Here is a 14,469-nt window from a genome sequence, read left to right on the forward strand (position 1 = left end):
ACCTATAGTATTATCTGCTAATTCTGTCATGATTTATTTATTTATTTTTATTATTAAAATAAGTCTATATTTGTAACTGATAAGAGGATGAAAGATAAAGATAGTAGTAAAAATAAGTAAATTATTTATATTTCTGAAATTTTTATTATACGTTACAAGTGTATAGAAAGATGTCACACGGCAATTAACTTTTACATTATATAGTACTCTAGATAGATTAGTTTGGTTAGTTCTATATAGACCCCCTTAACCACCACCCTAATCATAATCGTAAAGCTAAGCGCGCACAGCAAAGCACAAAGACCTGTGTTGTTTTGCTGTAGTTGCGCTGCGCCCTCCCCTCTCCTCCCGTTCGTCCGTCTCCGCCTACCGGGCAGACAGACCGGCTACCCGACAAAGAGTGGTGGAGCGCGGCAGGCATCATCGCGGTCCTTCCCACACGCGTGCATGCGCATATAGTGTCATCACGAGGGCCGCGAGCATCTTTCGCTCCACCTCCGCAACGGCAGCGAGCGAGCAACCGCGCCGCTACGCAGAGGGAGCCAGGAGCAGAGAAGGGCAGGGCAGGGTTCAGCGCCTACCTGGGAGGCTGTGAAGGGCCGGGCGATGGAGCAGTACGAGGTGGCGGAGCAGATCGGCCGGGGCGCCTACGGCTCCGCGTACCTCGTCCTCCACAAGGCCGAGCGCAAGAGGTGACCTCTCTCTCTCTCTCTCTCTCAGCTCTCGTGATTGCTCCTCGTTTCTTCATATCGTTCGTGCTCGGTTCTTGATGTTTCCTTGCCTTCCCTTGGCGGCGGCGCAGGTACGTGATGAAGAAGATCCGGCTGTCCAAGCAGAACGACAAGTTCCAGCGCACCGCCTACCAGGAGGTGAGCCAAGCCCCTGAAATCCCCGTGTCAAAAAAGAATCAGATGAGATGGCTGCTGATGAAATGAGATGCTTTGATTCGCTTGCCGCGCTGCACAGATGTCCCTGATGGCCAGCCTCAGCAACCCGTACATCGTCGAGTACAAGGACGGATGGGTTGACGAGGTAGTACAAAATTTCATGCTTCAATTCAGCCGGAAGTAGCTCGATTAGACCAATCCTAAACTCTTTATGAGGATATTGCAATTTGTAAATAAATTTATGGCTCCAAAAAGAACTTATCTTGTGGTTGCAGGGGACCTGTGTGTGCATTGTGACAAGTTACTGCGAAGGAGGTGACATGTAAGCTCTCACATTTTTTATCTCTTTGAACTCATTCCCACTGGGTGGTAAAATTTCGATTTTCATTCCCTAATTTGCTCGAACCGGAATGGAATCACAGGGCAGAGAGGATCAAGAAGGCCAGGGGCGTTCTGTTCTCAGAAGAGGTAAGAACAGTAATGCAACTGCAATAAAGTAGATGAAATGGTTGTATTTGCAGGTGCACCCAAAAGCAGTAGATATTTGTTCAGGGATAATGAACTTACTGCTGCCTGCTTGCTACTTCTGTGATGCATTGTCAGAGGGTGTGCCGGTGGTTCACCCAGTTGCTCTTGGCCCTCGACTATCTGCACTGCAACCGCGTGCTCCACCGCGATCTCAAGGTAAAAGGTTACATGCGTCCACAGGTTCGCTAATTCATCAGGTAGCAAAATACTGTAGCAGTTGCTTTAGCGAAAACACTGTTGAAAGGGTACTGTAGCAGTTCTGTATAACAAGAAAATACGGACTGTAATTTACTGTAGCATATGTGAACCCCACCTGACATTTCCTCGTGTCCCGTTGACTGCAGTGTTCCAACATTTTGTTGACAAAGGATAACAACATCAGACTTGGTAAGATGTGGATAATACGTATTAGCGCTGAATTACTGTATCTGTTCTTTTAATCAGATGAGAATATTATGAGATGAATGAATAATTCGTCCTCTCTTCAACAGGTGATTTTGGGTTAGCGAAATTGCTCATGGAGGACCTTGCCTCATCGGTACAAATCACTCAACTCTTTGCAAACATTTTTTTACGTAAATACTGTCAAAACACATTTCAGGATAGAAATCACAACCCTCTGTAATTTTACTGTCAAAACACATTTCAGGATAGAAATTACAACCCTCTGTAATTTTGGTCGCTACTATGTTTTCTATGCATCTGATATTCAATCGTATTATTTACAATAGATGCTAACAAAAACAGTAACATGAAAAGAAAATGCTGCTCTTACATATAAGTCATACAATTTCAGCATATTAACACTAGAATATCCTAAGGTCCAAGAATATATCAATTTGGCACAAAACACATAATGGCTCCATTGTCACTGATCAAATTCTGATATCTACAATTTTTCAGGTCGTAGGAACCCCAAACTACATGTGCCCAGAAATACTAGCAGACATACCTTATGGATACAAATCTGATATATGGTCACTTGGTGAGCTCCCGGTGCCACTTCTCTTGAAGTTAGTTTCTGGCCTTGTATTATGACCCATGACAGAATTAAACAGCTGTGGAAACATTGCTTCTCCTCTTTTACTATTAGGTTGCTGTATGTTTGAGATTTTAGCTCATCGCCCTGCATTCAAAGCTACAGTAAGTGATGATACAACACAGCTTAAGGATACGCTACTTCAATATATATACATATAAGTCTTGGAAACTCATGAAATATTTTCCTTCGTTGTTTGTGAAGGACATGGCAGCATTAGTTAACAAAATAAACAGATCTTCAATATCTCCGATGCCCCCAATATACTCATCAGCACTGTGAGTATCTAATTTCATTTTTGTGATTCCCAATCACATAGATCCAAACTTCTACTAAACTTGAGCCTTCTTTTCCCAGGAAGCAGATAGTCAAGAGCATGCTAAGGAAAAATCCAGAACATAGGCCCACTGTAAGTCTAAAACTGCAGTTAACTATTTCAATAAAAGGCACCGACACAAAACTAGCATTCAAAGGTGAACCGAAAATTTTACAGGCTGGGGAACTATTGAGGCACCCACATCTGCAACCATATCTTGCTGAATCGTGCAGCTGTTCACCAATCTATCTTCCAGTAAAGCCCACCAAAAGTAACCTGGGAGAGAAGCAGTCAAGGAAGCCAAGCAGTGGCAGAAAGCGAACCGTGAAAGCCAATGGATTCAATGAAGCATTAGAAACTGCAGTAGAGCATGCTGTGGAAACAAGAGACAGCTCCACAAACTTTTCAGATGTATCAACTATTGGTACGCAGGAAGCCTGCATTTTGCAAATGCCTGGGGATCTTGATACCAGAAACAAAGAACAGCAGAGCAGTGATGTTTTATCATTTCAACATACAGAGGAGAACGTGATGACGACAACTGATCGACAGATTAATGAGACAATATGCCTTAAATCTATAAGAACCAGTAATGCAGCAGATGAGGCCCCAGTCACTACTGCAAATCAAAAGCTTAACGAGGCACCAATACCAAATGAGGAGTTGACGATTGGAGTAGTGCAAGAACAAAGGAAGGATGCGAAAACACGCTCTTATCAAGGAGCAAAACCAGGCTTGGATGACGCAGCTATGACAGAGGAATCATCACCGATTAGCACACTAAAATTGGCGCATACAGACAGTGCACCTGCTGAGTGGGATCATCTGAACATAGTTCAGCAGAGGGCCGATGCTCTGGAATCTCTCCTTGAGCTCTGCGCAAAGCTCCTGGAGCAGGAGAGGCTCGAGGAACTTGCAGGTGTTCTTCGACCATTTGGTGAAGGAGCTGTGTCATCTCGAGAGACAGCGATATGGCTGACAAAGAGTCTCATGACACCACCGAAATTTGGAGGGTCGCCAACAAAGCTTCTGTAACAGATACAGATTTGAGGACTTAATTTGCAAGTTGAGTGCTATTTTGAGAGTGTATATAGCTTCACCCGAATCCATGATTGTGCTTACTGAGGCTTGAGTTTTTTTTATTTCGATGTATATGGTTTGCATGACTGCGGGCATTCTGTGCACTGACTATTTATCTGCTATTTATTTTACAATAGCATATGCTGCTTGTCTACTTCCACAAGTCTTCATGTAATAATGGAAATCCTTTCAATTTTATTTATACTTACTTTCATATATTAGAACCCGAAATCATTGCTCACATGCACTTTTCCGTAGTCTACCAACGGTAAGTACTAAATGTCCAAATGGAAACAACCGAGATTCAGTTAACAGCTGCAGGTAGACTGCACCATGTTGGATTCTCGCCTGGATCAATCTTCGCTGGAACGCGGCGCTCTCTCTTCTCTCTCTCGATGAACACGGATGAACACAGATGAACTGGTATCAGAGCCCGTCTCTGTCGCTGGGATCGTCACCGAGCCATCACCGCAGCATTCATGCCGCGCGACGCGTCCAGATCGCCGTGGCGCCGGCGATCGTGGTCTCCTTCGGCAGCCGCGCAAGAGGCAGCGCCGGGAACGACCGTGGGCTGGTGATTCACCGCACGGTCAAGGAGGTCGGCAATGCTGGGTGGCCTATGCTGACGAGGACGAACTACACTGACTGGGCGGCGTTGATGCGCGTCATGCTGCAAGAGCGGCACTTGTGGAACGCCGTCAATGTCGGCGGCGTCGACTTCACCGACGACCACAACGCTCTCGAGGCGCTGTGCAAGGCAGTGCCTCCGGAGCTCCAGGGGAACATGGCCAACAAGCCCACCGCCAAGGCGGCGTGTGACGCGCTGAAGACGAGGCACATCAGCATCGATTGGGTGCGCAAGGCCAAGGCGCACACCCTGCGCCAGGAGTTCGATGCCCTCACCTTCAAGGACGGGGAGTCGGTCGACGATTTCTCGTTTCGCATTACCAGGATCACGGATCAGCTCGCTGTCCTGGGAGATGTCTACGAGGAGGAGACAATCGTTCGTAAGTTCCTTCAAGCCCTTCCCGAGTGTTTTCATCAGATTGCAGTGGTGATCGAGACTCTTCTCGATCTCGAGGCTGTGTCTCTGGAGGAGCTGGTCGGGCATCTCAAGGCAACGGAGGAGCGCTACGACCGCGTTAAGGGTCGGGGCACCGGCGGTTCAAGTAGCAACAGCGCCGGCAAGGAGATCGACGGCAAGCTGTACTTCACCGAGGAGCAGGTGCTCGCCCGTCTCGCCTCCCGTCTCAACATCAACGCTGACAGGGCGGCGGCGCGAGGCAAGACGTCAGGCGGCTCTGGCAAGCGTCGCGGCGGGCGTGGCCGCGGCAAGGAGCGCAGCAAGGATGCGCGCTCAGGAACCTCGTCGGGAACCTCCAAGAATGGCAATGGAGGGGAGATCGACGACGACACCTGCCGCTACTGCGGCAAGACTGGGCACTGGGCCCGCGAGTGCCGCAAGAAGAAGCGCGAGCAGGGGCAGGCAAACCTCACTCAGGCGGAGGAGGAGACGCCGTCGCTGCTCATGACAGTGGTGACGCCAGCAGAGGGAGCTGTCCATGACGCGCACCGCGCCGAACACGTCTTCATCAACGAGCACAAGGTCGTGGCGGACCTTGGCGACGGCGGGGACCACGGGGAGATGAAGTGGTACCTCGACACCGGAGCCTCGAACCACATGACGGGCAATGCGGCTGTCTTCTCTGAGCTCGATCGCGGCGTCGTCGGCTCAGTGTGTTTCGGCGACGGATCACTGGTGGAGATCGCGGGACGCAGCACCATCCTATTTGAGTCGAAGGACGGCGGCCACAAGGCGTTCCAAGACGTGTACCACATCCCGCGGCTCCACAGCAGCATCCTGAGCATTGGCCAGCTCGACGAGAACGGCTGCAAGATCGACAGCGACGATGGCATTCTCCGGATGTGGGATCGCCGCCGCCAGGAGCTGCTCGCCAAGGTACACCGTTCGCCGAACCGCCTCTACGTCCTTCCACTCAAGCCGGCGAGACCCGTGTGTCTGGCGGCTAACTACGACGACGACGAGTGGTGCTGGCACGCTCGCTTCGGCCATCTCGGCTTCCAAGCTCTACAGAAGATGAGCCGGGGCGACATGGTCCGTGGCCTGCCGCCGATCGAGCATGTCAAGCACCTGTGCGACGCGTGCCTGGCCGGGAAGCAACGTCGAGCACCGTTCCCGCAAGCCGCGAAGTACCGCGCCACCAAGCCACTCGAGCTCCTTCATGGTGATCTGTGCTGCGCAGTCACTCCGGTGACCCCCGGCAGTAAGCACTACATCATGTTGGTCGTCGACGATATGTCCAGGTACATGTGGGCGGTTCTTCTCGCCAACAAATCCGACGCCGAGGACGCATTCAAGAAGCTGCGCGCCGGTGTCGAGAACGAAGCCGGGCGGAAGATCAAGGCGTTCCGTACTGACCGTGGGGGGGGGGGAGTTCACGTAGACGAGCTTCCTCGAGTACTGCTCCGACCACGGCATCAAGCGGCACCTCACCGCATCGTACAGCCCACAGCAAAATGGCGTGGTGGAGCGCCGGAACCAAACCGTGCTCGCCATGGCGCGAAGCATGTTGAAGGCCAAGAGCCTGCCGGCCTGGCTGTGGGGGGAGGCTGAGATGACAGCCGTCTTCCTTCTGAATCGCGCCCCGATGAGGTGCTTGGTGGGGCGGACTCCCTACGAGGCCTGGTACGGCGACAAGCCGGCAGTCCATTTCCTGCGCGTGTTCGGCTGTGTGGTTCATGTCAAGGTCACCAAGCCGAACACCGGGAAGCTGGATGATCGCAACAGGAAGATGGTGATGATCGGGTATGAGCCTGGCTCGAAGGCCTACCGTGTGTTTGATCCCGCCGCGAACCGGGTGCACGTCACCCGCGACGCGGTGTTTGAAGAAGGCGCCGCCTGGGACTGGAGCTCGTCCGACAACAGGGGCAACGAGGGGATCGACTACAGTGGCCAGAACTCCTTCACCGTGGAAGACACCTGGGCTGAACTGGACGCAGGAGAGCCGGTCGCTGCATTACCGGCAGGACACAGCCCCGTGACGTCGGTCCAAGGGAGTGGCTCTCCGACGCCTCCGGCTCCACCACTGGTAACCCCGTCTCCATCGCCAGGTGCACAATCTTCCTCACCAGCTCCACAGGCGACGCCAGCATCCTCGTCAACATCTTCAACGACATCCTCGGCAGCCTCATCACCACGAACACCCCGCGTCCAGGGCGGACCCATTTTGTGGCAAGGTGAACTGCCACCGAAGGCCGCGGTCCCCGTCGAGTTCGCTTCCCCAACCTCTGGGGCGCTGGAGGCGCTGGACGCTGACGACGACGTTGGGGTCGCCCACCGATTCCGGGTCGTCGACAACCTGTTGTACGACGACAACGAGCTCGTGCTGGATGGTGATCTGCTCCTCGCCGCCGCCGACGAACCTGCTACCCACGACGAGGCTGCGGGTCACAAGGAGTGGAAGCAGGCGATGACTGAGGAGTTGAAGGCCATTGCCGACAACAAGACCTGGACGCTCACCGACGCTCCACCAGGGAAGGAACCCATTGGCCTAAAATGGGTGTTCAAGATTAAACGCGACACCGACGGCAACATCACGAGGCACAAGGCCCGGCTGGTGGCGAAGGGGTATGTGCAGCGCACCGGCATCGACTTCGAGGAGGTGTTTGCGCCGGTGGTGCGCCTGGAGTCGGTACGTTTCCTCCTCGCCATCGCCGCACATCATGGGTGGACGGTGCACCACCTCGATGTGAAGTCTGCGTTCCTCAATGGCGATCTGGCGGAGGAGGTCTACGTCGATCAGCCGCTGGGTTTCGCAATCCGGGGGAAGTAGAGCAAGGTGTACAAGCTCCACAAGGCGGTGTACGGGCTCCGGCAAGCGCCCAGGGCCTGGAACGCCAAGTTGGACGGCTCACTGTTGTCGCTTGGGTTCAGGTGCAGCGCGGCGGAGCACGCGGTGTACGTGCGAGGCGCCGGTGACAGCCTTCTGCTCATCGGCGTCTATGTTGACAATCTCGTCGTGGTTGGTGCAAACCAGACGGAGGTCGCCAGATTCAAGGAGTAGATGGCCAGGCTCGTCAGCATGAGCGACCTCGGCCCACTCCATTACTACCTCGGCATCGAGGTGCACCAAAGTGAGAAGGGGGTCTCGCTGTGCCAAGGCGCTTATGCTGACAAGATCATCGCCAAGGCCGGGCTCTCGGGATGCAATCCTTGCAGTACGCTGATGGAGCCAAGACTCAAGCTGAGCAAGGTGAGCTCAAATCTGCCTGTCGATGCAACCCTGTACCGGAGCGTCGTGGGGAGCCTGCGCTACCTGGTTCATACTCGCCCTGACATCGCGTTCGCGGTGGGCTACGTGAGCCGGTTCATGGAGGCGCCTACCACCGAGCATTGGAGCGCCGTCAAGCATCTTCTCAGGTACATTGCAGGCACACGCTCCTATGGTTGTGTCTACAGGCGTGGCAAGGGAGCCCTGGAGCTAATTGGCTATAGCGACTCCGACCTGGCCAGAGACTGCGACGACCGGAAGAGCACCTCGGGTGCCTTCTTCTTCCTCGGCCAAAGCCCAGTCAGCTGGCAATCGCAGAAAGCAGTGGGTGGTGGCGCTATCGTCATGCGAGGCGGAGTACATCGCCGGCACCACCACTGCGTGCCAGGGAATCTGGCTCTCACGCCTGCTTGCCGATCTGGTGAACGCGAAGGTCGTCGCGCCATCGCTCTACATCGATAACAAGTCCGCACTTGCTCTCGCCAAGAATCCGGTGCTTCATGATCGAAGTAAGCACATTGATATTCGTTTCCACTTCATCCGTGACTGCATCAGCAATGGAACATTGGAGACGGACTACATCAAGACTGGTGATCAACTGGCGGACTTGCTCACGAAGCCGCTTCCGCGCGAACGCCTCCAGGAGCTACGCGTCAGGAGCGGCATCTTCAACATCAGTGCAGCGCAACATGATTAGGGGGCAGTGTGTTGTGAAATAACCTGTTGCATTGCGTGGTCTATTTTTTTAGCCTAGTTAGTGGTGAGCACGATGCCGTCCGCGTCGTGCGCGTCGTTCATGCAGTCTGTGTCAATGGCTGTGCGGCAATGGCGGAACTTGACCCCGCGATGGCGCCCATGTCCCGTGGCTGTGGGATGGCGCAGTAGAATCGGGCGTGGGAGCATGGCGTCGAGGCCTCCGCATTGTCTGTGATTGCTCACTAATAAAAAGGAGAAGAAAGAACCAGAAAAGCTGTAGTTCGTGCGCAGCGCCAAAACCTCTGTCCACCCGTGTTCATCTGTGTTCATCCGTGTTCATCGAGAGAGAGAGAAGAGAGAGCGCCGCGTTCCAGCGAGGATTGATCCACGCGAGAATCCAACACACCAGAGAACAGGTGTTCAACCGATCAATTAGTTCTGATCTTGAATTACTGAATTAGAATGAAGACGTTACAAGGTAAATCTATTCTGCAGAATACCACATACCACAAAGTAAATCAATTCTGCAGATCGAGTGTGACTTGTCTTGACTTCCTTCTTGCCGGTAGATCACTTCCCCTTCTTGGACAAGTTTGTCACTCTCTTCTTCAGCACTGCTGTGAAAGGAGCCTGTGCCGTGCTTGGAAGCAAGAAGCTCTGTACTTGTACTCTTGCAGAAGGGGAATGCCTCACTCATCTCCTTTGCTGTGCTGTGCTGCGTGCTTTCAAGCAACGCCAAGCTAACCCTTCATCCAAGAATCCATCCATGCTCGGTTCCAGTGCACGAGGGCTGCGCGATCGACGTCTAGCGCTGTACGACGCCCAGGAATCGATCGCTGAACTCTCCCTTGGAGGGAGATCGCGGAAACTGAAGCGGAAGATGGAAGGATAGTTCTTGAGTAAGGCAGCGCCTGCGAGCAACAGCTTGGTCAGCAGGGACGAATAGGAGTCGGATAAACCACGGAGGAATCGGCGCCGTTCCGTCACCGACTCACCGTCACCGGCAGCCGAGCTTGCATCATCAGGCTATAGAGAAAAGCTCCAAAGTTGGTTTACGTACATTTACCTCTGTCGAGTCAGATCAGAACAATATATATAAGAACGTCAAACACGTTTTTTCTTAAAATTACATGTATTTGCTAGATCAAATTTCTCCTATGGACAAACCAATCATCCCCTTAGTTCTAGCCTAGTGCTCGACGGCATCTTCTACCAGCCGAGCAGCACTCTCCTCAAACAAAAAAATGGCTACATTTGTTCCGATCTGTACACATCGGCAACATGCATAGATCACTAACCATTAGCAATCGCAGCAACAGTATCCGGGGAACGGTACGCATGTCAGGAGTGGCAGGTGCAAATCAATCCAGGGACAGCATCGTCACCAGATCAAGGAGGAGTACTGTATGCCCACGCTGCATGCCGCATCACAGGGAGTACGGATGAAGCCTCACGGCCGGCTCCATACGTGTCGGGGAACAGCTACCCAACTGATGCGTTTCTTTACGTTCATCCAGAAGGAAAGGGGCCGGGCGGGTCATGGGCGATCAGGTGTTAATTAGGCCACTCTCAATACAAACATTTTAAGCAATATCTATCTCCTTTCAATATTAGTGTAGAAATTATCTCCTCAATGCGAAGTTTTTTCATATCTTAAAATATGTGTCAAACATCTAATTTTCTATTAGTATTTATTTATTTGCTTGCTTCATGCAATACATGAATATTGATATTGAGCACTACAATACATTTCTTATCTTGTCTCTTCATGAAGAAACTAACTCAGTCTCTCTTTTTTAATTTATTGTCACTCAGTCAAAAATCCTATGTGACATGATTATTTAATATCTAGAAAATAAATTAAGATGGAGCATTGAGAGAGGCGTTAATTAGCCATGAAGGAAGGTGGATCCGATTTGTACTGCCTTGCCCCTTTTCCCGTCTCCTGGATAAGGGAATATCGTATTCGTGGAGAAGTATGAGACCTCCTTTGGAACACACGAAAGTACTAATCAAAGTAATACTTCCTCTAGTTACAAATATAGGTTGTTTTAGCTTTCTCAACTATTCTTTAAATATAAATTATTCTTGAATTTCTATGTATTTTTTCTCTTTTATTCCCGTCTTATCTTTATTTAATAAATACTACCACTCTCATAAATGAATGAGTTATCTTTTCTAATACAAAATAAATAAAATAGAATAAGATCATTTGATCTACTTTCTTAATCCTTATACATAAATTTAAAATAATCTATATTTATAATTGGAGGGAGTAGGTAGGAAAAACACATGGGACCGTTGTTCAATGTTCGACATACAATCGAGGTGTGTTACTATTCCTGTGCTTTGAGAATAATCCTGAGCTCCAAAAGACCCTTCAGTGGTAGAGCACAGTGTTGTGGTGATTGGGACAGTATTTTTTAATTTGCGGTCTCTTTGAAATCAAAGATACACAGTTTCACCTATACTTTTTTTAATATATAGTACTACCATATATGCACACACGTACCAGTAGAAGCAAGACAAGTACACAAAGCTTTCAGCTAGGTCACCTCCTGAAAGCTCGATCTGCATCAAATAGTCTTCAAGATAGGGAACAAATTGTTCCATGGCCCCCACACTCCACAACCGAATAGCATCATGGACGGGAGAAGAAGACAAAAATAAAGCAGATTATGACCACAACTCCTCCCAACTAATGCACGAACTGATCAGCAAATCAGGTGAGCCCAAACTACTTATGTGTTGCATCCACAGCCACAAACAATACAATAAAAAAATCGGTGAGCTTGGAATCAACACATCGATTGACCATTATTTACCATGCACTATAAGAGGAACTATCCAGTTAACCTTTTCTTACTTTTTTTTTAGATCCAAGAGTTTGAGCTTTATTAATCAGCAAGATAGTAATCATGCTAGATACACCCTACAAGAAAAGGTTCCACCTGATTTAGCCAAGTACACCCTAGTAAAGCAGGCGACGTTTGTTTAGCAGTTACATGAGCTGCTATATTAGCAGCACGTTATACAAATATTAAATCAAAAGAATTGAAATTCCTGCTGAGCTTTTGGATTTGCACCAGGACGGGTAAGACGACTGCCCTGTGCTCTCCTCTTGTTAACCTTTTCTTACTGGAATATGGTGGAGGGTTATTAGAGTATGTTGGTGTGGCTTTAGCTAGTGGGTCGCATAATTAGGCGTGTTGACCATTATACTTAGTGCCCCACTGATTAACTATTATACTAACTTTCCATTTTTGACTAGAGATTTCTAGTTGGGTTTAGTCTACTGGCAATGCTCCATTATGCATGTGTTCCATCTACGGCGTCCTCTCTAGCCAGCTTAAGGGAATTGTAAAAGAAAATAAAATTTAGAAAACCTTGCATGCCTCCATCTCCGTCTTGAAATTCATTTTCATCTTCGAAACATATCCTTCCTAGTCCCAAGATAAAAGAACCAATGGTATCAAAAGGCACTGATGAACTGAACGTTGTCTGGTCTGCACTAGTGGTTGAGACTCAGTGTTCTCCATGCACTGAAAAGTTTCCTCCTTTCTCGTTCACGCTGCCAAAGTGCTTTCATCTTTTTGTGCATCTTTATTATATGTAATACAATTCATCAAGCAATGCTAGCTAGCTATTTCTGGTAAATAGTGTTCTCCTTGGAGTTATTTGGTCCTATGTGTGGCCATACTGACTAGGGTTAAAATGGCAAGACTGTCCCCTCAATTCCTCGTTTGACTACTACCTCTTTTGCAGAAATTTTATAAGATAAAAATCCTATAGAATTCTTCCTATTAAGCCTTTAGGAGTGTACGACGGTATTTTGTCGTATTGTTTTTCATAATCCCTCCACATACATACACATATACATAAAAAAAAGAGAAAAGAAAAAGAGAAGGGGGGGGGGGGGGGGAGCTCGCCCAGCCTTTGGCTGCTTCGCCCCGCCGCCTGCCCTAGGGCGCCGCCCCCCTTTTCCTTCTCCCCCTCGCTCTCTCCGTGCGCCGCCTCTCTCTCCGCGCGCCGCCTCTCTCTTCGCCCCGCCGCCTGCCCTAGGGCGCCGCCCCCCTTTTCCTTCTCCCCCTCGCTCTCTCCAAGCGCCGCCGCTCCCTCTCCCGAGTCGCGTGCCACTGTGCTTATCTCCTCCCCGTGCTTATCCCTTTCCAAAACCGATTCGATCCGATTTTGCCGCATGGGGAAGCCCTAGCCGCTGCTATATAACTGGGAAGGGGGTGCCCGTGGAGGAGGAGGAAGGGAATCGGTGCAAGAATAGAGAGAGAAGAGAATAGAGAGAGAGGGAGGAGAGCTCTCACCCCTTTTTCAATCCACCTCTTTCCCGTTGTGTTTGGCCAAGGAGCCATGGCCGTCGTTCTCGCCGGTAGGTCTCCACAATAGCTGTCTCCTTCCCTTCCTTCTTGCTGCTACAGAGGTGGTCGACTGGCGCTTCGGCGCTGTGTCCGTGCGTGTGTTGGCCTGTGTCGAGGTGTTCGTAATTGAACCCGACCGGCTATTCTTGCGATTCTGTGGTCTGGCCGGTCATCGCGCCGCATCTGTGGGATGATGCTGTGCTCTGATGTTGTGAGATGGTCGGGTAGTGATTTGGTGGTGGCCGGATTGTTTTGGCTTTGAGGTGGTGGCTGTTCTTGTTGCTTGGTGGTGAACCCAGCCAGCTGATGAGCCGTGTCTGTGGAGGAAGCAGTGCTGGTGGTCGTTGTTTTTTTTTTTTGATCTGTGATGGCCGGCCGTTGTGATTGATGGTGGTGCTGTGCTGTTGGTCTATGTTCCGGCTGGCTGATTGTGTGATGGTGATCCGGCCGGTGCTTCTTGCATCGCGTCCGTGAAGGTGGAGTTGTGCTATTATTTTTGGGTTCGGCTGTTCTTTTGTGTGGGTGTTCTCCCCGGCCGACCGGCTTTTGATGTTTACCGTTGAATTCTCCACCGCCGGATGGGTAAGCTGTGCCGCCGTGCTATCGGCTGGGTGAGCCATGCCGCCAACAGTGGTAAGCAGTATTTCGTCTCCTCGCTGTTGAGGCATGCCGGCTGGTGTGCCCTCCTATTATGCGTAGCATATGTGTTCCCTTTTTGATTCAATATATTTGTTGGTTATTTCGTAACCATGTGCTGTCGTGAATTTGGATGGATATAGATGTGTCTTGCTCCCTTTTCTGTTTGTTGTAATGTCCATATGGCCGATTGGGAGTTAGAGGGCCGCCGGCGAACCGGCAGGTTGTCTAAGCACCGTCAGGTGCATGTGATGTGATCAGGGAAGTCTGGTGCGTCTATGTACTCTTCCTTTGTATTGCTGGTTCATGAGCATATGTGGGTGATGGCTTTAATGTCAGTGAGGCTCTGATCCATGTGTGGTAGAGCTTAATTAGCATGTTGTGACCGATTGCTGCTGGTGATGAGTTCGATCTCTGGTTATTTTAGGTCTTGATGATATGGCCAGCTTGTTTGGCTGTGCTGTTAGGGTTGAGGCTGTCGCTGGTTATGTTTATAGCCCACACCTGTTGTTGGCGCCTGCTGCTGTTTAATCAGAATGCTTATGGAAAGTTTGGTCATTAGTTTGATCGGCTGTTAGTGGTGATGACCCTATGGCCTGGGCACCCTTTTTGCCTGTATGGT

The 14,469-nt window shown here is 50.3% G+C and overlaps 1 protein-coding gene across 2 annotated transcripts; it reads left to right on the forward strand.

Moving 5' to 3' along the window:
- The first annotated feature begins 275 nt into the window (after nt 1–275).
- Nucleotides 276–4,066, forward strand: LOC133921864 (serine/threonine-protein kinase Nek6-like). 2 transcript variants are annotated; one of them, XM_062366924.1, is made up of 14 exons: nt 276–561; nt 602–692; nt 803–869; nt 967–1,032; nt 1,163–1,209; nt 1,310–1,355; nt 1,491–1,571; nt 1,760–1,802; nt 1,907–1,953; nt 2,319–2,400; nt 2,509–2,558; nt 2,659–2,732; nt 2,812–2,863; nt 2,948–4,066. In XM_062366924.1, exons 2-14 carry the CDS (start codon nt 607–609, stop codon nt 3,803–3,805), a joined length of 1,599 nt encoding a protein of 532 aa, XP_062222908.1. In that variant the 5' UTR covers nt 276–561; nt 602–606; the 3' UTR covers nt 3,806–4,066. The 2 variants fall into 2 exon arrangements, with proteins under 2 accessions (XP_062222908.1, XP_062222907.1); XM_062366923.1 differs by having other exon boundaries at nt 276–692.
- The last annotated feature ends 10,403 nt before the right edge of the window (nt 4,067–14,469 follow it).

Source organism: Phragmites australis, chromosome 6 (genome assembly GCF_958298935.1).
Source record: "Phragmites australis chromosome 6, lpPhrAust1.1, whole genome shotgun sequence".
In the NCBI taxonomy this organism is placed as follows: domain Eukaryota; kingdom Viridiplantae; phylum Streptophyta; class Magnoliopsida; order Poales; family Poaceae; genus Phragmites; species Phragmites australis.

Excerpts from the sequence above, each read along its gene's own strand:
- LOC133921864 (XM_062366923.1), top strand. The coding sequence starts at position 607 with ATGGAGCAGTACGAGGTGGCGGAGCAGATCGGCCGGGGCGCCTACGGC. Across the intron at positions 1,954-2,318 it reads TGGAGGACCTTGCCTCATCG|GTCGTAGGAACCCCAAACTA; the intron begins GTACAAATCACT and ends ACAATTTTTCAG. Across the intron at positions 2,864-2,947 it reads ATCCAGAACATAGGCCCACT|GCTGGGGAACTATTGAGGCA; the intron begins GTAAGTCTAAAA and ends AAAATTTTACAG.